General features: G+C 34.6%; 1 protein-coding gene across 4 annotated transcripts in view; it reads left to right on the plus strand.

The window, feature by feature from the left end:
- CPEB2 (cytoplasmic polyadenylation element binding protein 2) overlaps window positions 1–23650 on the plus strand; it is a 54887-nt gene that overhangs the window by 16489 nt on the left and 14748 nt on the right. For 2 of the 4 annotated variants that reach the window (XM_074904538.1, XM_074904539.1), the window contains exons 4-7: window positions 7430–7480; window positions 14420–14443; window positions 18204–18374; window positions 19989–20078. In XM_074904538.1, coding sequence (XP_074760639.1) covers window positions 7430–7480; window positions 14420–14443; window positions 18204–18374; window positions 19989–20078 — 336 coding nt within the window. The remainder of the gene's footprint in view (window positions 1–7429; window positions 7481–14419; window positions 14444–18203; window positions 18375–19988; window positions 20079–23650) is intronic. The other 2 variants (XM_074904541.1, XM_074904540.1) reach the window with 1 other exon arrangement.

The following is a 23650-nucleotide window of genomic DNA, read 5'->3' on the forward strand; positions in this document are numbered from 1 at the left end:
TTAGAGAATGCAGATCTTCTATCGCAGTATACTGTCATTGGCACTTCTCACATTCCTGAAAGCCGGTCAGTTTCGTCACTTTTTTCTGTGCACACTGACATGACAAATGGAAGTGATTGCACTGTTCCCCCTGCCATCTTGCCGTTTTCATTTTGGCTTTCTAATGCAGAAGAATTTTCAGAGGCACAGCAAGCAGAGAAAAGACCTATTTTTATTTTTATTAGTCTCTTCATATTTCATTACGATACAATAGATGAAAACGATGTATTTCTAATAATAGTTTTTCAGCAAGGATAAGACAAGACAAAGCTTTAAGATTTTAAAGTGAATTGGGTTCATACATAAGACACTTCTGAAAAACTCAGTAAATTTCCATAGTTATTCTGTGCTTTCTAGGGACATGAGTATATGGTTTCAGTCTACAGTTAAGAATTTTTATGGTTTTTAACAGTTTCGCCATCATACTCTTGCAGTGAAAATTCTGCTAAGTTTTACGTTTGAACTAAAACAGATGGAAGCCATAGATAGTGATGAATTCAAATAAAATCCATTTTTTGTTCAAGTGCCAGAGAACAATGCACACGCCAACTGAATTTAAATAGAGTAATTGTGTGCTATTATTTCAATGGGTTAAGATACTTTTTTTTCTCTTTGGAAGTTATTATTTCATAGCTGAAACAGCTACACTATTAACAGTAAGACACAAGAAATGTTCCTTACTGACTGAAAATGGGAAGAAAAGATAACATCCTAGAATAGCCTTTTAGTTCCTCTCTACCCCTTTTCTACTCAGTCACCATTAATTGGCATTTCTGTAATTTCCTAGCAACTTTAACTTTTTTATTTTTCCTGCAAACCATGAAACACTGATTTTGTTATTTTGGTCTCTGGCTTTTCACCACAGGAAATCTGACATTTACTTAAGCCCATCATATTTGCTTGCAAAACGCACTGGATTTAAGAATTTATTGTTATTTAGTTGTTCTTTTTAATATATAACATACTTTGTTGTAACTAGATAATATTTTTATGGCAAGTTTTAAATTAAATCTAAGCACATTAAAACAATGCATCTTTTATATCTGACTACAGCAGTAAAATGAAAGTCCCTGGAATTTTAAGCACGTGTTTCAGATTTAGCTGCTTACAATATCTGGACTATGACTAAGCATCTTGTCTCAGCTTTTGCACAATGCAGAACAGACACTGTGTGTACTAGCTCACAGGTTCAAGTTTTGCATTTCAAGATCCATTTTAGAAGGAAGTCAAATTTCACCACTTTTGCTTTCATGAACTTGAAAAAACTTTATTTCAGATAGGATTCCCTGAAAGCTAAGTTTATGCCTGCTAAAAATTTTTTTATAGACGCAGAGTTTCAGCTTTCCTTAGACAATGTTTAATCATTACTACAGACATGATCAAAAGGAAGAAGTAATTTTTAGCTTTCAATAAGTCATTTTTTCAAGGTAGATTAATAGTAGATGCTTGACTTCACTAGTTATTGCAGCAGAAATACCGATAATACTAAAACTAATCTTTCCCATGCAGCTTTCTTGAAACGTATTTTATAAGACATAAGTAATGTTTAAGATTACCCCATCTAATCAGTGGAATATAAACTGAAGTTAAAATTAATAAAAGTTAAAATAAATTATTCACTTTTACATAACTTTTCTTAAATATCCTTATTATTGTTCTCGTAACTTAGAGAAGTTCTCACCCTTAGAACTGTTTGGTGAGAATTACAATACTGATAGCCTGAAATATGTGGGTATTGGTAGTATAACTCTTCTCCAGACATACTTCTTGTGCGCTTGAATTTTTTTTACCTTCTCCTCCCCCAAATACTAATGCTTCTTGATGTCAAGGGGTAGAAAACTTGGATTCTAGACATTTCAGAAATAAGAAAGCAGATACATTTGGGCTAAGCCAGATTATGGAACAAATGGTTGTATTTTGCGTGGAATACTCATTAGAATTGAGGAGCAGGTGATTTAATGGAATTTATTATCTACTGTTTTAAACACATTTCTAGTAAAACTATGGTATTTTCCATGTAATATAAGGAGTTTTCTTTTGTAAGGCAAGACTACTGATACTGAACTCAATTTACAATGAATTTCTGCTGCATAACCAACTCTCTTATAGCTCTGAAAGCTAAATGTGAGGTAGTACTGAACTTGAATTAGCCATAACTATATTAGCGTGAGTAACAAGAAGGAATATTAACTTTATGTTGAATTTTTCTTCTGTTCTTTGTAGGAGGCAAAACAAATTTTTTAGGGAAGTTACATAACTGTATTTTTTGTATAGGTAGTAATAAATAATAAAAGTAAAAAACAATTATTTGGCTTATCTGTGAGGAAAAATAATTTGATGCATTTAGAAGTCTGTCTTGCTTTTTCTTGATTTTATTTTTGCTTTAAATTGGTTTAGTTGAGCTTTTCAGCTGTTAGACCTCTTTTAAAAGCAACCTGCTGGAGCATGCTCAGTGAAGTAAAAATAAAACAATTAGTGACTCAGCAACACAGTAGAGAACACTTTTTTTCTTTGCATATCGTAACTTTTGTTTTCAAATAAATTTGTTCTATATTTTGTGTTACGAAGCTCTAAGGTTTAAAGTTATGCAGTTGCTTTCTAAAGTAATTCAAATTGCACTCAGAAAAGAGTTTCTGAGACTGAACAAAAAAAGTATGTAAGGAAAAGCTTTGCTCTTAGTCACATAAAAGGCTTTGAAATTGTACATACAGGTTGTTTCCTCTTTCTGTCATAGAAACTTTTTATGATAAAAGAATATATTGAAGACTGATAGACTGATTTTCCCAAATAGATGAGCTATCAGAGGTGACACATTTAGCCACATTATGACATACATAGTTCTTACACAAGCATTTCAAAGTGCAGTATGTAGGCTTTCTGTAACTAGGTGTTGTCCAAACATGGTTTTGTGCTGTTGCCTTAACTACACTGATTCAAAAACTGAGCTTTCTGAAACTGCTGCAATCCTCAGCCATTCACTGGTCTGTTAAAGTAGTTTGGGAAAAGCTTAACTTGGCAGCTTTTTCTCTTCTAGTCAGGAGATGTCTTGAAAAAAAAGGAAGACGGGAAAGGAATTTGTGATTCTCTGTCTCTTCATTCAACCATTTAAGATTTTAAAAAAAAGGGGGGGGTTGTGGTGTAGACACGAAACAGAAAACTTGTGAAACTGTGAGTCAGCAATGTTTAAAGTGGTCATTATATCTATCCCAAATGTTTTAATATATGGGGATTCCTCCAACAGTTTAAATAGGAATAGAAAGTATGCATTTCCATAGCAGATATGAATTTGCCTTGAAATGAAAAGTGGGTAAGCACAACTTCATCTGTATGCTCAGAAGAAGCTTCAAAAAAAATTAAATTTCCATTGCCCATATTAGTAACATGAGATTACAGAAATGTCACTAGAACTAAGCTTGCTACTCTTCCCTTATGGTTTGGATTAGCAAGACTTCTAACTGGATTTAGCAGATAAACTGGCCCACTAAAATTTATTTGCAAGCTTTTTATTTTTTTCTGTCCTTAAGAAAGAATACATTGTCAGAAATACGCACCAGGCAGTTAACATTACTTACATTTAGATATGGAAGAGGGGGCTAAATTTAATAGGATTCTAGTTGCATGAGAAATGTCAAACATACCCACTTCTCCTCAGCAATGCTATTTTGATTTTAGCCATGATACATGAGAATTATTAATTAGCGGTAACATGACGAAGTTGCAAGTTCAGGTTTGTACAGACAAATTTTCTATAACATGATACTTCATGATACAGTAGTGTAATATTAGGCATTGTATTTGTTCCAGATAGCAGCACATTGCTGATTTTGGATGCTCTACAGCTAAATTCTGTAGACAGTCAGTGAAGTGATTACTTTTTAATTTCTCAGGAATGGAATACCTCTATTATTTAAATATTAGAAAATCTCTAATTTGCAGTTGATTTTAAACTAGTGAAGCATCTTTATATATTACTATAATTTTTAAGCAGATGCAGGCCACTGACATTGCTAGAATATCTGCTGAACGGTTTATGATTCTAGATTACTGACATTGAAGCAGGATGGGATTAGATAGGATTTGTGGTGAGAGCAGTTCTTAAAATGGTACTTTTCTTTTGAACACATTGAACACCATGCAGTGAAAGTAGCTTACAAGAAAGAAATATGTGATAGAAGCAAAGTAAATGGTTATAAAACGGTGCTTCCATATTCTGTATTTTATATACTGATATTTTAAGTGAGGTTTATTATTGTATATGTCCATTTAACTAGAATTGTCTGTTAAAAAATAGTGTAATCTGCGCTCTGTATAAGACTGGTCTTGCACCCAGTTCTGTGCACAAAGTGTTCTGGATTTATGTGTATCATTCAATTCACGTGGACTCCCTAGAAACACTGAATTTTGCTTCAACAGATTAATCTGAGGGATAAGAACCTAAGTTAATGTATCAAATAGCAGTGATTGTATTTTGAAGAAGTAAGCAAACCTATATCAAAAATTTTTTAAGGTTGTAAGTCCAAGTACTAGACAAGATATAAACACAAGTATTAAGTTCACCAGAATGCAGTAACACCAAGTATGATTTCATTGAAATAACCGTGTAAATAAGCCTTAAAAGAAGTATCAGTGCAGCTGTACATTTACTGAATACCATGTTGCTCATTTTCCTTTCAAACCCTCAAGTCATTCATTACCTGAGCTAGCAAATTCATCTCTGTAACACAGCAAGATTGGGTTTCCTTGCAGTTGTGTGATTCATAGGTTTTATGCTGCAGTAGTGCGCCCAGCTCCCTAGTGCACACTCACTCTCCCAGCTACTTAATGAGGAGTCCTTTATTTTTCAACTCTTTCAGTTTACTTTCAGATGTTGCTTATTTCTGAAGGTGGTGGTGGTGGGGGGGGAATCAAAACACAAAAGAATGCAAAACCAGAGTTGTAAACCCAGAATGTACTATCTTCTACAACAGTTTTCCTCTCCAGGTGTTGACACTGGTGGGCTTCTCTCTTGTTGGGCCTTAAATCCAGTATCTTTTTTGGTAGTAATTACAGAAAAAAAATGTATCTTTTGTCTCCTTTGCTGAATAAGAAAAGAAGATAAATGTATACAGACAGGGAGAAAGACTGTCTCCACAGACTTGAGGAGCTTCAAGATGAGATAATTTCTTCCAATTTTTCTTATTATTCTAGATAGATACAGCATTATGATTAGCAAGGAACACCTCATACTGTTGCAAGTATTTCTATAGCAACATACATAAACATGACAGTGACAGTAAATAATCTTGTAAAATCCTTGCTGTTAGGCAAATGTGTATTACCTTTATTGACCAATATAGACTAAGAAGTAAAGCAAAGTGACTTGTCATATGCCAGGCTGAGCAAACCAGTGGCAGCTCCCAGATTGCAATTTAAGAATGCCTTGTTCCTAATTCTTTTCCTGTTATACTAGTGTGCATTACTAGAAGGGCAGAATATTTATAGTTCCATGAAACATTAGGTATAGCTATAAATGTTTAGCATGACAGAAAAAATGACTTTTATTTTAAAACTGGACATCTTGATGATAAGGAACATGAAGACAGAGGCTCCTACAAAGATTTTTGTTAGTGTCTTGCCTAAGCCTGCTTAAAAAATCTGTAGAGGTTAGAGAAGACAGCAGAGTCCTTTTGGGTGGCATTCATCTGCCCTTTTCCAGGAGGTGTCCCTTGCCCTTTATTGCTTTCTCCACACTTTCAAATTCCAAAGCAAATAGTTCCTATGTATTCTGCAGGTGTTCTGATATCATCTATTCTTACAATAGTGAAATCTATAGGAAGAGAAATAGTATGTGGCTGTATAAATTTTTTTGCCACAATGTCTGTAAATAATAAAGCTGAAAAAATATTCTAAATTATTTTAAATCTTGCTATTCTGAAGTTTTGAGTGTAAGAGTTCATAATGTATTTTTTCTGTATTTTTGATAGAAAATTACCATGTTGGTTTCCTAAAGGGGAAGAGCAAAATCTGAACCCTGTTACTTACAGATTTTCAGTATAAATGTTTTTTATTTAACCCCAGAGGTATCCACTGGGACACAGAACTCCTGTTTTAAGAATTTTCCAGTCTTGACGCTAATCACATGGGTTTACCAACAGGGGGCAGGGATGGGGGCTGGGAGCGGGGGGAGAACCAGTGTATGATAGGAATTATTAGACAACCTTACTTAATATATGGATTGCTGTTTTGGTCTTCTTTCTTTTTTGCCTCTCTGGTTTTTTTTAGAGTGAGCCTTATTAGGGTATGACAGTGTCCGATACTTATTCTTGCAAGCCATCTGCATACATATTCCCCTTTAAACCTGTGTCAGTTCTAAATACCCCTTGCTTCCAGACTGGATTCTTCTTTATCCCTCCACAAACATTCTCGTTTCCTCCAAAAGATTTAAATGTTTAAGTTACGGTATTTTTTTTATATATGCTTACAGATTACAAGCAAGCAAGTATGTTTGAATAGTAAGATATATGGAAATGCAGGTTTTTGCACATTAAAGCACACTCCTTCCAAACACAGCAACTATTGTAAATGTCTCTCTAGGTCAGCGTGCACTACTGGTATGTTTGCAGCTTCCTGTAAACAGAAAACGTCTCCTTTAATAAAAAGGAATTTGTAGTGAACAGACACTTCAGCTGTGCATTTTAAACCATTCATTTAACTAGTAAAGAATAACATTCCACCAGTGTAGTAAAATGCAACACTTGAAAAATTCTAATGTCAGGATAGGAGGTTTTAATGTCATTTTTATTCAATATAACATGTTGAAAATGTTATCTATCATATTCTTTGATTTTGTTAACTCTGTAGATAAACCAGTACTCTAGTTTTGCCAGATTTACGGAAAAATATTGCATGCAATGGTTATATGTAATATACCAAGATACAGTCATAAATTGATTAATAAAATTTTAATGCCTTAATTCCTATTGACATGATTTTTCTTAAATTGATTTAGTAGAGAAGCACTAAACTGTAGAAATGCCACTCTGTTAAGCAGTGTGCATAGTACAGTTAGTCACTGTGAAAGAGAAGACTAAAGCAGTCGGCACTATTTCTGGGTGTCATGAAACAAAAAGTGGCTTTATCCTATTGGAGCTGATCCCAAAGCACATTGCAGATCTTATGACCAGAGAATTAAGGTTAAGAAGTCTGTTCTTGTCAGCTTTAACTTGGGTCAAGGGTATTGTTGGTTAATGTGCTTGGAGTTAAATATTAGCTCTTTATTTCCCTTAGGCAAACTGGAAATATAGTTTATATTTAAATTCTGAGCAGTGATTTTTTAATTTTTTTTTTCTAGCATAATAGCTAAAACCTCTTCTGCATTTGTTTTGTTATTTGGTTTTTGTTTTCTGTTAAGGTCGCTTGAGTTATCCACATCCAGGAACTGACAATCTTCTCATGTTAAATGGTAAGTGCTAATCTTGTAACAGTTTCTAATTATCTTTAGCTTAGGTTAAATCTGACATGTTGGTATAAAATTATACTATTATATTCTGTTATTGAATTACTTGCCTCTAGTCTTCAACACTGATGGGACTGTTGCCATTTCTCAGAGTTGAATGGCAGGAGCTAATCTTGCAACAGCCTTTCATTATATCTAGCTTATTTGAAATCTGAAATGCTCGTAACGATGCACTGTTCTTTTTGTTCTCAAGAAAACCAGTGTTATGTTCTTCAAAGATCTGCTAGAAATCTACTGTACAGAAACAGGAATTAGAAAAATAAGGTGCCCAGAAAGGCATGTTTTTCTATCTTGTGTAAGTAAAGGGTGAACTAGATACTTTCTATTACACTTATGTGAAATAACATTTTGCTGTTGTTGGGTTTTTGGAACTGGCTTTGTCAAATATGTTTCTAACTGTGAAATATGCTGAAGTTAGAGTTCACGTTCACGTTCCTCTCCCAGTAGGTCAAACTTCATGAACATCTGCTACTTAGTGAAGGCATGAACTTTAGCCTTTGTTCAAGGCTAAAGAAGGAAGCAGAGCTTGGTAATCCATCTAAGTCAATAATAAATCAGAGGTTTTGCACATAAATGTTTTCTACATTGGGAAAAATTAGAGCTATAATGCCACAGATTCTCTAGATTAGAAAATGTGGAAGCTGTTGTACACAAAGCAAGTACACTTCTGTCATTGACTTGATGGGTCTAAACGTTACCAGTAAAGACCTAATTATTAAAAAAATACATTCAGAATAGTTATTTCAGGTTTGTGGTTCTGTGGAGCTTTTTTATTTTTTAATTGCCTTACCCTTCTGCACAGTCATTAACACTGGTGCATATGTATCTAAAGTGTAAAAAATACCTAATTTCTCTTGTGTAACACTGAGTAAAAGTTTAAGATCTTAAGAAAATTCTGGTTCCGTTTTATACCCAGTAAAAGAAAATACTGCACAACAGATATTTGAAGAATTGGGTTCCTTGATGTTGAATAGTTCTTTAAGATAATGGAGTTTCTTGAAAAGTGAAAATAGCTACTTTAACTATTGAAATAGAATTAGTATTTAGCCCACACAGGTCATAATCCTGATTCCTATAAATTGAATATCAATGTGCTTGATGTTACAACACTTACAACAGTTAACTCTACATTTCACTGCAACTGTAAGACCTATTCTGCAAGCTGGTTTGTTCAGGTGGTGTATGTGTAATTGTCATTATCTGATGATTTACAATGAAGTTTTAGGTGGGAAGGTATTAAAAACCAATCTTAGGAGCAACTGTGAAATATTTCAATGGAATCAGTGTAAGAAATCCCTATAATTTTAATTAGTTTTAATAATTGCAATGGTGAGTTTCTCTATAGTTTTGCATGCTGAAAGAGCATGTGGGAAGCATTGTTACTCTATGGAATATCTAGGAAAAAGGAGTTTTGCTATTATCACAGACATTGGAAAATGCGTCTCAGTGGTACCAGTCTATCCTGAAAACCTTACCAAAGAACTACAATATGCACTGAAGAATATCTTGGTTGTTAGTGCTGGTGAGATTTCTGCTGTAGTTTGGAAGTGAACGCTTAATGTGACTGCTGTCCTCTTTTAAAAGTTGCAATATTATTTCCAGTCTTCAATAGGTAAGATAAAAATAACAGCTTGAGTATTGAAAAGACAGGTGCTGCAACACCTGATTTTTGGGTGTGCCCTTTAGAATTTAATTCAGAGCCTTGATTTAGACACTTAAACTCTCTGCCATGTACCTGGAGAGTCTGATGTACATGTCAGTGTGGTCTACTGCAATTGCTTATACCACTCAGAGCCCCCTCAGATCGGGAGTGTCTGAACCACAGCTTCTTACAACTCGAGAACAGAAGCACTGGGAACAACAGTTTATAGGAAGCTCCAACTGCTCAGACCCTGCACAACCTTTCTTTCTTAGCAGGAATTGAGGAGCTTCCTCCAAATGTGCAATAATGAGAATTAGAGCTCGAACACTTGCTGATGAAGTTGTAGACCAGTTTCCTTCTCTGCTTAAGTGGATTCAAGCTAACATTTCCCTGTAATTGGTGCCTTGGAGGGAGGAGTACAGGAGAGGAGAGTTGGTAATCTACAGACTCCCATTTGTCCCTTTCTTTCTCAGTAAGTGTTGTAGTCACTATGAGGAGGAACAGGAACACCAGACCTTCATGAAAGAAAAGCACCAACATTTTTAAGGATCCTGGGCCCATCTATGTGTGCACTAATACTTAACACTAGATCATGACCCTCACTGGATTTTAGTCAACAATTTTAGTGGACTGGTATCTCTGGATCCCAGTAAGGTTCTGACATGAGCCAGGCTAGAATTCCTCAATGATTTTAAGACTGAGCACTTCTAGGTAAAACTTATTTTTAGCTAATTTTTCTTCTTCTTAAGTGATAGATCTTTTCCAGCTCATTTAAAGTGTACTTACTGAACTGTACCTAATATTAATATTTACAGTTTTCATTATTTAAATTAATGAAATGAACCAAAGGAAAGCTGATTTATGTGTTTTAATAAATTATATATCTAATAATTATATAGCTGCTTCAACTCAAGCTTAAAAAAAGCAATGCATTTTTAATTACTGTTATCTCTCAAAAGTCAAAAAAAAGATACTTTGGGTTAACTTGAGTACATCTTTAATTGTTGACTTAGAACCTTTCTCTAGCAAGTAATAATGCAGGAGTTTAATTTGTTGGGGTGTAAGGGTGTTTTTTCCCCATTAGAGGGTTCTCCCGCTTTTCTACTTTTAATGCATTGAATTCTTTTAGTGGGTACTGAAACTCACCATTTGATTACTTTAGGAAGAGAGGGTTAGACTTTCCATCTTAAAGATACTATAGCTGGTTGTTCTACTCCGAACAGAAGTTACTAAACTTCCTATACAGGAATTGTTAAATGAGTTTCTGTAGTCTGTTAGGCATGCCAATCTTGAATGTCACAATGATCTCTTTCACTCTTGAAATCTATAAAGATGTGATTTCTAAAGAAATCTTAATAGAGTTTAGGCACCCAAATCAAATAGAATAAAATGGGAGTGAGGCAGCTATCTCCTTTAATCTAGATTCTTGGGAAATTTTTGCCATAATGGTTTATGGATTTCTTTAAATGACAAATTAATGAAAAAGATTTCTTTACTTCACTGTCACCATTTGATCATTAAATCAGAAAAGTTAGTGACAAATAGTATTTTATCTTACTTTCTATCATAAATGTAGTAGTTACCTTTAAATATAGGAAGCTTGCCTAGCAGTTCTTCCTGTTATACAACACAGTATTTTGAATTCAGCTTAGTCATTCAATTGAGTTATTTAAATAGGTACATATTTGATCGCAGGTATATATTTGAAATATGTGTCTGAATAAAATAGAAATTTTACATTTACTATCTGTGTGATAACATTGCTCACATAATGTACAAAGTTATATTGTCTTTATGTTAGATAAACTCACACAAGTGTATTTACCTTGGTCTCATTTCTATCTCTGAGATTAAGTTGCAGAAGGGACGGCTATTAATTTTTTGACAGATTTAAGCCTTATTAGTATTCAATTTCAGGTATACAGAAACAGAAGGTTTTAACTGTAAGGGAATGTCTTTGTGGTACATTACAGCACTCTTAATTGTTGGAAGGTTCTAGTGTTGGACTCCATTTTTATTGGGCATCATACTTCTTGCATGTGTTGCCTAATTTACATTTTCTAGAATAAAAATATATCTCTTATACTTTCTCATTTGAAATTTTTAGAGTTTTTGGCTAATTAAGATATTCAGCTTTATAGACTCAAATATACAAAAAATAATTCTGTATTACATTCTTTGAACAAGTTCAGGAAGGAAGGAAGAAGTTTAATGTCTCCTTTTTTTGGTTGCTTTAAGTCAATTATTTGCCTACAGTGTCTTCTGGCCTTTCCCAGAGGGCTGTCTCCCCTTATTACTTACCTAAATTACTTATCTAAACATACATACTAACTATATAGATGTATGTATTAAATAGATATATAAAATATAGCTAAATCTATAATTAAATATCTATATGTATATTTATACAGACCACATGCTCTGTAAGCATGTGTGCTCTGAAAGGTATAAAACATTATGTGCATGTTATTTTAATAAATGCAGAAATATTTCTGATTGAATCTAATATCTTCAGAAATAATAATGTAATTTCTTACAATGTACTAAAAGTGACTTGGTGGAACTGTTTTCACAAGTAGTATCTGCTTTTGAAAGAAAGTTTATTTATATATGTAATGTGGAGAGATTAAAATATTGAAGTTTCATGAATATAGGATATGTTTGCCATGAAGATAGGATATGGTTTTTTTAACATATTTTTAGTAACAGTAAGACACTGTATTTACTGTTATTAAAACAACTTACCTATAATATAACCACTGTTGTCTTAAAGTCTGAACAAAAATATGAAAAAATTAGTATTGCAAAACTATACATTTTGATGTTAATGATCACATTTATTGCATCAGTGCCTACAGATTGTCTAAGAGTGGGACTGCATTTGTCTGGATGCAAAGTGGCAGAAAATCCCTGCACAAACCAGTTTTCAATCTAAATGGACAAGACATAAAAAGATCAGGGAAGGGAGGGTTGCCACACAAGTGAAGTAAATAATGTGACAGTATCAAGTACAGTTATTTTCACATTTTCTCTGATTTCATTGTTTTGCTGAAGAAAAGAATACACACGTAACTTTGGTACATCATTGTAATTTCCGTATATATAAAATACTGCAGGAACTCCCCTTTTGAGCTGCATTGGGGTTTTTATAGCATTTTAATAACACTTTAGTGTTTCTCCTTTAAATTATTGTTTATTTTTAAATGCACAGAGAAAAGCAGTTCAGGTGTTCTATGACAAAATATTTTTATGCATATCAGCTTGTCTTAACTATGAAAATATAAGAAAATAGCAGAGGTGGTTTGGTGGTCAGAAAGCAGCAGAAGTGGCGAAAGAGAAGTTACTAAGGCTTGTACCAAAAGATGTTTATTAATATGAATTTGTATATTATTCTTTGAGAGAGAATATGGCAATGCAGTCATTGCTATGAATGTGATGCATTTGAATTTTCCCCGTTTGCTCTAGTTTTGTTTGTGTAAGAAAAATAAGACATACAGGGAGTTAGAGGAGGGCTTAGTGACGCTAGTGCTAATACTGCGTGGGAGTCACTTTGGCCAAGAGTCAGAAAAGATTCATACATGCTGCTACGCTGACATACAACTGCGTGTCTTGTAAGTGCTTGACTTCAGGGGAAAACAAGTCTGAATTTCAGCATCAGTCTCCCTGTGCAGCAGCAACTAATGAGAGAACTAATCATGTAGAAGAGTGCATTATGTTTTGTGGATTCTATTTTGATGTGGGAAATCTGGATTTAGGTGTTTCCACTTCCTTAGACACTCAGGTCTCATTCAGAAAGTGGGCTTTTCTGTTTTGGCTTACTAGTAGAAAGTTGGAGGATCTGAAAAACTTTAAGCAAAAGACTTCTCATCAATAGTAATTCTTTCAGAGGAGAGAAAATCAATTTGCAAGTGAGTTCAATGCACATTGGATGAGAATATAATGACTGTTGTTTAAAAAACCCAACAGTTTAAAGGGAGAAAAAACAAGGAGAGAGATTCTCAGAATTCCATAAGCAATCCACTGGATTCCTGGTAGGAAGAGATCAGGATAACAAAGAAAAAAAAAATTAGGCTTACTAAAAATTTTTAAAAACCCTGTGCAAATGGGAGGTACCATAATATAGGTATTTCATAATATGAGAACACAACGGGGAGTGATGTTTACAAATCACTGAGTTTATGAGACTGCATATGTTTCAATGTCCCATAACCACAGTTGCTTTTTAGGAGAGATGTATGTATGGAGTCCTAGTAAAATCAAAACAATAATGCCAAGACACAGCAGTCTTTGTTCATAAATGATGCCATAACATTATGGTTTATAGTAACATTTTCCATTTGAATATTTAACTACAATGCTCTAATGATTAAAGTAATCTTTCTCAGATAAAAAGTCTGTGAAACGGGAATAGAAAATACTTTGTGAAAATATAACTAAGAAATTACACACAGCTTAATAGTTTTTGTATTAGTAATCTATTTTTAGTTTCCTAGCTTTCAGACAGAGAAGCAATCAGTATGTTCTGAACCAGCTATAAGCATGATCTCTTTAAGAATCTTGCAAAACTCAGAAGTTAGGAAAATCTTGGGTTTGCTTGTAGTCTGTCAGAAATTGTTGCTTTGCCTTTGTGCAGTGTTTTTGATACAATGCTATTTCTTGTGACTTGTGCCCTGATTTTGTTTGCTACCACAAGGAGTCTTTTGTTTCAAACAAAACCTTGCGGTTAATTTTCTGCTAGGTCTTTTCATGAAAAAGGAAGGTCACGGCTTATAGCATTTGTATTGTCACTGCAAAGGACCGTACAAACTGTTCCATGGACCAGGATGTTTCTGTGATTAATTTAATGCTCGCTACATGCTTTTTAAAGTAATATTTTCCTTTTTAGAATTTCAGTACCCTGTTTAAACACTTAAGATACAAATCACATTTGTGAGGATGAATTATAAAGTTACCGTAATTTATGCATCCATAAGTAACATGAAGGTCAAGTATAAAGACAGTTTGAAGTATTTTAAAGTGTGTTCTTTACAACTGGTGATAACATCAATTTAGTAGCAATATAGTACAGTATTTAAGTGAGACTTCTGTTTAATGCATTCTCATCTACAATTATCAGTAGCAAGTACCAATGCAGATTTTTACTTACTGCTTACCCACATAGTTCTTTGTATCTTAAATATTTTCATATGTGGGCATGATACAGTTATTTGACATTTTACAATTTGTCCTTTGTTTGCATGCAGCGAGGAGTTATGGGCGAAGACGAGGTAATTCACTTCTGTTTGTTACAGTACAATTAATTCTGATTGAGCTGTTACTGATCATTACAATTAATCCAGATCATTGATTATAAACGCTTATCTGCATGTTGCCTTAGTTTGGGGAAGATGGAGGGTGTGAGCGAAGGAGGGGTGCAATCTGGATTGTTATCATCACTGATCTCTTTTTAGAGTTTGAATTACAAATCCTTTAATCAGTTAAAACACTTCTAGTGTTCTAATCATAATTTAGTTTGTGCTAATGGCTACTGCTTGCAGTCATTGCCCCCTTCAAAAGTATGCAGTTTGCTAGTTGTTCTTCCTTTGCTTCTCTAGAAGTGATAGTGTACACAGTAAAAACTAAAAGCCTTTCATAGACTTAACAAGAAATCTAGTAGACAACTCTTAGAAATAGTAAACAGATTTTCATAATATAAGCCAATATATGCTCACTGACCTTGGAAAATCTATACTGATTTAACTATATGGTGATGTAACCTGTGATATAAAGGCCATGTAAAGTGTGCAGCAAAAACTTCAAGATCTTTGATAGCTTCCAGTATTCACAACATACATATAAGTTCATTGTCTCTCTCCTGATTACCGCATTGGTTCGTAGCAGTTTGATAGCCCTAATGTAGAGAGGAAGGATGATCTAGATCATGGTCAGTGTATTTAACAGTACAATCATGTTTTGACGATTCCTAGCAGATTGTGCTTAATGCATTTCACTGTCTTAAAACAAACAAGTGTTTAAAAGGTCTTATCCTTTTAATTCACAGTCATCAAGAGAAATGTGAAAGTCTAGCAAATTACCTTCTGTTCTCTTCATCTGAGAGACATTTAAATGGGAAGAGGAGGGAGAAGAAAGTATTAGGAGTCATGTAATGCATGTTACTCTTAAATGTGTGAATCCATTGTCCTCTGTGTCATCTTAGCTGAGCAACTACAGTGCTTTTGTCAAAGCTTTACCCAGATTAAAGTAAACCTGATCTGTCTGGTATCACTTCAGAACATGTTCTGATGGTTTAATTTGTACTGGGAAGAGAGACTTAGATTCTCATTGTTCTTAGATTTTAATACTGGTCTGTGGGTAAAAAAAGAAATTATTCTGAGATTATTCTTTGATTATTTTTTTCCCCTGTGTACTTGTGTATATTGTAAGACGGAATTGTCTGAGAGGTACTTTTGGAGAAACACAGAACCGTAATTTTCTCAGTCTGAAGAGACACCTTCCTTAAGTATAATTGTGTGTCATTTTTAAAAAAAAAACAGAACAAAAACCGACACACACACACCCCACACACACTTAAATGCTTCTGTGGCAATTTTCTAATGCCAATAAGTTTATTAAAATTGGCATGTTTTTAAATCACTTTTTTCCTGCATTGTAGAGACTTGAGAGGTAAACAGCAAAACTATGTGTTTTTTATAAAGATAACCCAGCTAATTATCATCATTTTAGATTTAAGATGTTAAGAATAACTTTCATATATTAGTGAAAATAATTTAAATTTCCACTTTTGCAGTTTCCTGTGAGTTCCTCCAATTTGAGTCTTGTTTCTTCCTTTAGCCCCTTTTTCCTTTCATTGTCACTGTAACAGCTCCATCTTCTCTATCATTCACACCAGTAATTCAGAAATCTGTTGTTCTATCCCCTTTTTCCTGATTGTGTAATCAAATCTTACCACTTCTTTGTATATGTCTTTAAGATCTGATCACTTTTATTCATCTCATATCCATATTAATCAGCTGCTGCAGTCTTCATAGCATGATCTTGCTCTTCTTATGTCTAAATAGATGATTTACAAGAACAACTGCCTGGCTGCTTCTTCCAACTGTGTTAACTTTTTGTTTCTCCCTTGCTTCCTCACTTTTCTGCCCCATTGAATACCAGCTACATGCTTCCACTTTTAAAGGCACTCTACTGATTGTTACCTAGCTGTTGAATGCATCCTTGAGTTAGCAAGCAAGGATGCTATCACTTGCTCCCCACTAGTCATGTCCTCAGATACACATACCACCTTTCTTAATGGAAAGGAGGAGCCTGCTACAGCTTTCTGCATTTGCCGTACTCCATTGGATGCCTACTTAAGACATAAATGTGATATGTCACCATAAAGATGTTGTGGTTAGAGTCTTCGTAACTTAGTACAGTCCTGTGGTCCTGCTTTTATTTTTTAATCCTTATGACATTTTATTATGCTTGGTTGTTTTCTGTCATCTTGTGTCTTCATTCGATATTTTTGATCTACTCTATTGTTATTAAGCATTTAAATACCAAATCAGTGTCATTAGGCATTACCACAGCATAGATCATGATGTTTGCTGTCTGTTCTCTCGCATTCTCTTTAAGCACTTGATTCTCAGGTGGTCTTCTGGAATTGAATGGCTTTCATATTGCTCTCACCTCTAGCTGATCAGCACAATGTCTGCAGGTGTCCTACGGGGCTTTCCTAGTAGTATTCCCCTGAGAGAGGATAAAAGTTACAGACTGCAGTATGGCTCACAGTTAAAGTACTGCAGACTCAGCTGCCAGGGACTTACTGCTCCTGGGTGTGGATTTGCAGTGGGTGAATCTGAAAGAAGTTGGCTATTTAAAATTAACTTTCTTCCCAGAATCATGCTAGGTTGCTTTTTGGTTTCGTTTGCTTGGTTGTTTTTGAAAGCAGTTAAATTAATGAATAATTATTTTTAAAATGAGTGAGAGGGAAACAGGAAAACTTGCACTTCAGAAGAAATGGTGATGTGGGGTACTTACTTTGCTTCACGAAAGTGTTTCTTTTGGGGCTTTTTGCAGTTAAAAAACTGACTTCTGAATTTGAAACTGTCATTAATCTTTATGTTGCTAATCTAAAGCAGTGAAAATTTGAATAAGCTAAGATGCATATCCTGGCCTTCCTAGTCTTTTCATTTTGGAGTTCTCTAAAATTTGGAAATATGAAATTGGGGGGAAATAAGTGGGACAATTACCATGTTTTCACTCCCCCCTGCCTGTTCTACATCTGTTTTGATCAGTTTGCATTTGCAAAGCCATCCTGTGAACTTCTCGGATTCTACAGTTGCTTTTCAGGGTAACTGTAATCTTACTGCAGATTGCTACATGTTAGGAACCACCACAAGGCTTCCCTCCAAAAGTCTGGTAGATTTGAGAGTGAGAAGAATAAATCAGCACTGTTACTCATTTTTCAAGTGTTACATTTTGTACATTTATTAAAATTCTCTTTCGCTTTCTTAGAAATTAAATCTGGTCTTGCATCATGAGCATCGGAGACCTTTAAAACAGAAGAGAAAACATACCTGTTTGAAACTTCTTACCATGTATTTTTCTGTTTCCCTCTGCTCAATTTAAGATTTTTAGACATGCAGTAGTCATTCAGGTGATAGAAGTTACCAATTTAACTTGAAGCTAAACCAAAGGCAGATTAATGAAACTCGCTTAAGCAGCCCTTAAAATGACCTCTTCATAAATAAGACCCTTTATTTAAAAGCAAATAACTACTTTCCTAGTGGATGCAACAGAGTAATTACAATATAGTGTGGTGTGTAGTATTTTGCTTACAATGTTAGCTTGCAATCTTGAATTTCCTTTTTGAAGTTTAATATATTTTTTATTTTCTTGATTTTTCTTTAAACTAATATGTACTTTTCTAATATCTCTGTATTTTCATTTTTGCTTTTCCAGAATGCTATTCCCCCATTCCCTAAAATTACATAGCCAGGTACTGCCACAAAATTATTTTAATGTATATTATCTTTTCTTTTTAAGGTCGTTCTTCCCTCTTCCCAATAGATGATGGTTTGCTGGACGATGGTCATAGTGATCAAGTTGGAGTCTTGAATTCACCTACCTGCTATTCAGCTCATCAGAATGGAGAAAGAATTGAGCGGTTTTCTCGGAAAGTGTTTGTTGGAGGTCTTCCACCAGATATTGATGAAGGTGAGCTGCCTGAAAACTAAGTAATCTAAATTTGGAGAGACAAAGAGATTTTGAAAGACCTAAATGAAGTAGGAGAAATAGTCTGCCCAGCAAAATAATGCTGTGGTGTAAAAAGCTACAACTATATATATTTTTTAATGAGAATTAATGGATATGTTGAGCTTAATATCATTTGATGTCATCCATCTCTTTTGGTTTTGAGATGGTTCGGTTGTCGATTCTGCAGTTGCGGATTGTAGAATTGCATGTGATACTTGGAATTTGTGCTCCTGCTTACCTTGCATATTCCTTTTAAATACATCTTAGCCCTTCATAGTGTCCTCTGTGCCTGCTTTACTCTCTATTCATAGAAAACTTCTATTAGTAATTGAATTTCAAATTCTGTTTTACTATTGCCTGAAGATCTTAGAAGTGGTGCAGAAAGGTTAATATTATTCCTGTTCATAAATAGAGAAACTAAGGCAGAAGAAGGTCAAGTGGCAGAGCACTCTGTGATACACTGAACGTAGAATATACCACAGAAGCTCAGATTGTTATGTGATGCAGTTGGAATTGCTTTGTACAATAGTGCTGATTTGAAGTAATCGTGCTGTTTAATATTAGGTTTCTCCTGTGCAAATAAATGTAAATTGCATGCTAGCTTTGTAATGTAAACAGAGGTCGATTTACAAGGCACATTGTAATCCTAGAGTAACCTGCAAACAAAGCTCACTGTGGTTAATTAACTTCAGATATGAAAAAACCATATTTTGGTTTCATCTTCATTGTGATGCTCTCTTGCAATGTACTAAGGGATTAATTGTAATATACTTCAGCTTTTTTTGATGCACTTTAGCTTCTAATTCAAATCTGCTCTGTTGCCTTTAATACAAATGCTAAACAAAGACACATGGAAATACACTTACTTTCTTTCCTGCCTGTTTATATGCTGACAGCAGGATGCGAGTGAAAGAAATGGAGCATATTTCTGTTTGATGAGCTATTGCTCTTGTAGCGGTTAGGGTGCTTTAATTTTTTCCCCATGGCCAAGGTTCTTACAGTCAATGACAGGAAAGAATGACTAGAATAGAAAGGCATCACAAAGTTGTGTAGGGGACTGTAGTACATCTTGCAACAGGACTATTCATGTTTAGAAGCACCTCTAAATAGGCAATTTTAGGTTTCTGTGCCTCATTTGTGCATGGTATTTGCTAGAAACTGCTAGCATGCTAATTGTGATAGCACTTAATATATGAGTATCTACTTACAAAGCACTGAACTAACTGTGCATCACTAAACAGTAAGTTGTTTTGATTGCATTCAAACCAGATTCTGAATTTGAAGTACCACACCAGTTTTCACTGCTGCCTTGAGTTGTTCATATGCTTCTGAAATGTTCCTTTTATTAAGCAATAAAAAACAAACGTAAGCTTAAAATCACCAGAAATATATTGTGTAAATATTAACTCTTTGGAAGTTGTGTCTGTTTAGTTTTCTGTTTGTGAAAGTTGGAAATTTTGGTCCTTTTTTCCATGAAAGGTCAACCTTTGCTAGAAACATAGTTCTTTGCTTGATAGTACTTTTTCATTGAGTTATGTCATTTATTTTAATAACAACTATTATACCTGTTTTTAGATGAAATTACTGCTAGCTTCAGACGATTTGGGCCTTTGGTAGTAGATTGGCCTCACAAAGCAGAAAGCAAGTCCTATTTTCCACCAAAAGGTAAGAGACTTGGAAGGTTTTGACTTGTCTGTGAGTGCAAATCTTACTCTAGGAAACAGTCTCATCTTTTTCCAAAGGGTATTATTTACAAGCCTTTGTGAACAGTTAATTCTGTAGTTTCACTTGCAGGTTCAGACATGGTTCCTTGTGAGAGTGTTGTTTTAGTGTTGTGCCTGGTTCAGTCCTGGACTCCTGAAGGATCTTCCATATTCTCATTTCCCATATATCACGTCAGCATTATATAGTTGTATGTGTCATTAATCCTAAATTCTCTATTTGCTTTTCTATCCAGTTTCCCAAAACTGAAATTTGGTCAAATTTTTAACAGTAAATCTTAGATAAAAATTTTCATAGGAAGTAACAGACAGGATTCAGAAAGATGCATTTGGATACCTGATCGAGGTAATCAATGATACATTTGTTTCAGTTTTAGGATGTGAACTTCTTATTGAAGCACTAGGAATTATCTATTTTCATAAATGATTAAATATTGATTCTTAACTATTTCTAGTATTCCTGTTAGACAAAGTGTTGGAAAAACCATTCTGTACATTAGTTAAATTATGTAGCATATGTCTGTACATGTACAAGCATGTATTGGTACGTATAAAATAAACGTAAAAATTTGATCCAGGTATGAAAGCAATGCAAAGATTATTCATTTTGTAGAGAATGCAGCAATTCATTCCTTCCCTGGAAGTGACAAAAATAGGTATAGTGCCCTTATAAACTGATTCTACATTTATTTATCTGACCATCTATGCTGGGGAGAAGACGGGATTATTATCCCAGATGGGTCCTCTAAAGAGTGGGAAATGGAATTGAAAGTATTTGAATAGTATTTATGAACACTACATGGAAATTCTGAGACAAAGAGACTTCGGCCTTTTTGATTGTCAGCCCAATACACAAGCTACTGTTAAGTTAAATTTATTATCCTAAGGAGTGCACCTTTCTTCATAAATTACCAAGAGAAATGCCTGAGGAACTCTTTGAGGAACATGCATCTCACAGAGTCCACAGTGAATTTATAGAGAGTGAAGATGTAATATATTCTTACCTGAAAGGAATGGATTCTAGCATTCATTTCCAAGGCAATAGTCTTGTCTCAGCATCTAAACATCTTAATCATGTAATAAAGTTTTTTGATATAGTTGGAATGTTTATAATTACCACAGTAAAAAAAAAAAAAAAAAAAAAGTATTGTAAACAGAGCTTCTTAAAAGCAGAGGATACAAATAGAACTTCATTCTGTTGAACTAAGTAATTCAGGAAACACTTGCGAATTGTTAGGTAGATTTCCCATGATTTACTGATCCTTATTTGAAATTTAATAGCACTTACTGTTCTTCAGTTTTAAAACTTTATTCTATTTCATTTTACTACATTAGTCAGTGTTGTTTCGTAATGTAACCTGACACATTTAAAACACAATATAATTTTCTCTTTGTATTTGATCTGGAAATACAGCTTACTGTGAACTGCTGAATATCACTGTATTTATATCTGGTTTTTAAAGTGCAATAGATATGGCCCATGATTATTTTGTACAAGAATTTCTTAAAAATGTAAGTATTACATGTACAGGCAAGAACCTTGTGTAGGAATATTTAATATACCTGAAAATGCTAAAGATAGGCTAAATACTAAGAAAGCTTTGAGATTGATCACTAATTAGCAGTTTAGAAATATATACTATATTAGCCCAAGGAGTTCTTTTTTTTTCTTACTCTTAATCTCCAATTTCTAATTTGTTACTCTACATTGAGTCAATTCAGTGTATGTATTTTAGTTCGTTCAGTCTCGTTAGAGATTTGACACAGTATTACTTAACACAGTATTACTTTCCAAAGACATCTCAGAATTACTCAGTTCTGGACCGATTTACGAAATAGTCTTCTCTGTGGTGAGAGATCCAGCCTGCCTCTTTTTTTGTCTTGTTCAGTTTTCCAGGCTGTGGTTCCTTCCAGGCTCTCTGCTTAGAGAACGTCCTGAGGGAAGGCCAAGTTCATAATAAGTGCTTCCTTGCTTGAAGAAATGCAGAAGGTGTCCTAGTCCATCAAGGCTAGCTGCGTCCTGAGAAACACCAACTGCTTCTTTTTGACTAATTATGGTTTATACTGCTCACCACAAAATTAGGCCCAAAGAAAACAGGACTTTTTAAAACTTCCCACTAATCTTACAAGGAAACTCTGTTCTGAAGCAGAAAAAAATTACTCTATTGAGATCAAAGTACAAAGTCTGTAAGTGATCTGCTAACTCTAATGCAGAATTCCTTCCTTTCTGAATTGCCAGATTATCACCACTCCCGTTATTACATAGTTGGCAAATATACTTATTTATGAAACAATACACATGTCCAAAGCAACTTGTTGAGGTGAGGACTCCTTCTTATGATAATGAAGCTCTCAGAGAAATGGTGCTAGGAGGATATGCAAATCCAAAGAAGGCCTTTCAAAATATGCCCCGTAGTTTGTGTGCTCTGTACTATTTATAACCCGTATCAAATGGAGGATAATCTGATTTAAACAGGACAATATCCCTAGCCTTTTTTAATTGTCTGGGTTTTTCTATCACCTTCTATCACAGCAGTTGTGCAGTAGCTTCATTTATTGAAGGTTCTTAACTGCTAACTTAGAACTAACTGAAAAAACTAGGTTGAAAATGTTCTGTTTCTAGTTTAAGAAGCAAAACCCCAAGTCCATTCAAGTTCTGTTTAACTTGTTAACAGCTTATTTGATCACACTGGTTAGGATTGCACTCTACATTCAGGCAAGTAACTGTAGGTGTCTTCGTATGTGATTAGTGTCTAAGCTTCCTTTAATCAATGGGGATCTGGCCAATACAGTCAGTGGAGTATAGAGGGCTATTCAGGTCACTGTAACATAAGCACATTAAGCTTGAATCATTTGCCCAAACATAGGATACCTAAAAGATTTACGAGACCTTGCAAATGTGGCATGGCACCTATTGAAGCTCCACACCATTCTGGACCACCAGCTGAAGGTTAGGCAAAGTCCTATAGAAAATAAATGGTGCTAGACACATCCGTGTCCCACTTGGTCAGCTGAGTAACTGTCCAGTCACCACTGACTACATTAACTGGATCTCTGTATTACAGCAGGAGCTTAATCACTGCAGAAATCTGAAAATAGATGTTTGGATCTTGAGGTAAATCCTGCTACCCCCTACTCAAAAGTGCCTCAGCTAATAGCTACATCAAGTGTATTTTGGAGTTAATTTTCCATCATAGATTACTAAACTGAACAAGTGAAAGACCTATGTTTTAAAGATTAATTATATGGTGATGAGATCTCTTTAAAGAGGAACAGATTAAATGTTGGGTGTCCTTCCCAAATGCGAATTATTCCCATCATCAAATGTAGACACATTGTCTGTATTAACCTGCAGTTTACACTGATTCTTTCTGATTTAAAATAAGGCACATCATTCTGTGGGCAAGAATTGCACTGCGCTGAGGCCATTTAGTCTCCACTGGGGACAATCTGTCAGTACAGTAGAGGAACCAACCCCAAAGCAAAATACAGCTGCACTGACTGGCATGGACAGTG

This window comes from Athene noctua, chromosome 4, assembly GCF_965140245.1.
Source record: "Athene noctua chromosome 4, bAthNoc1.hap1.1, whole genome shotgun sequence".
Taxonomy (NCBI): Eukaryota; Metazoa; Chordata; class Aves; order Strigiformes; family Strigidae; genus Athene; species Athene noctua.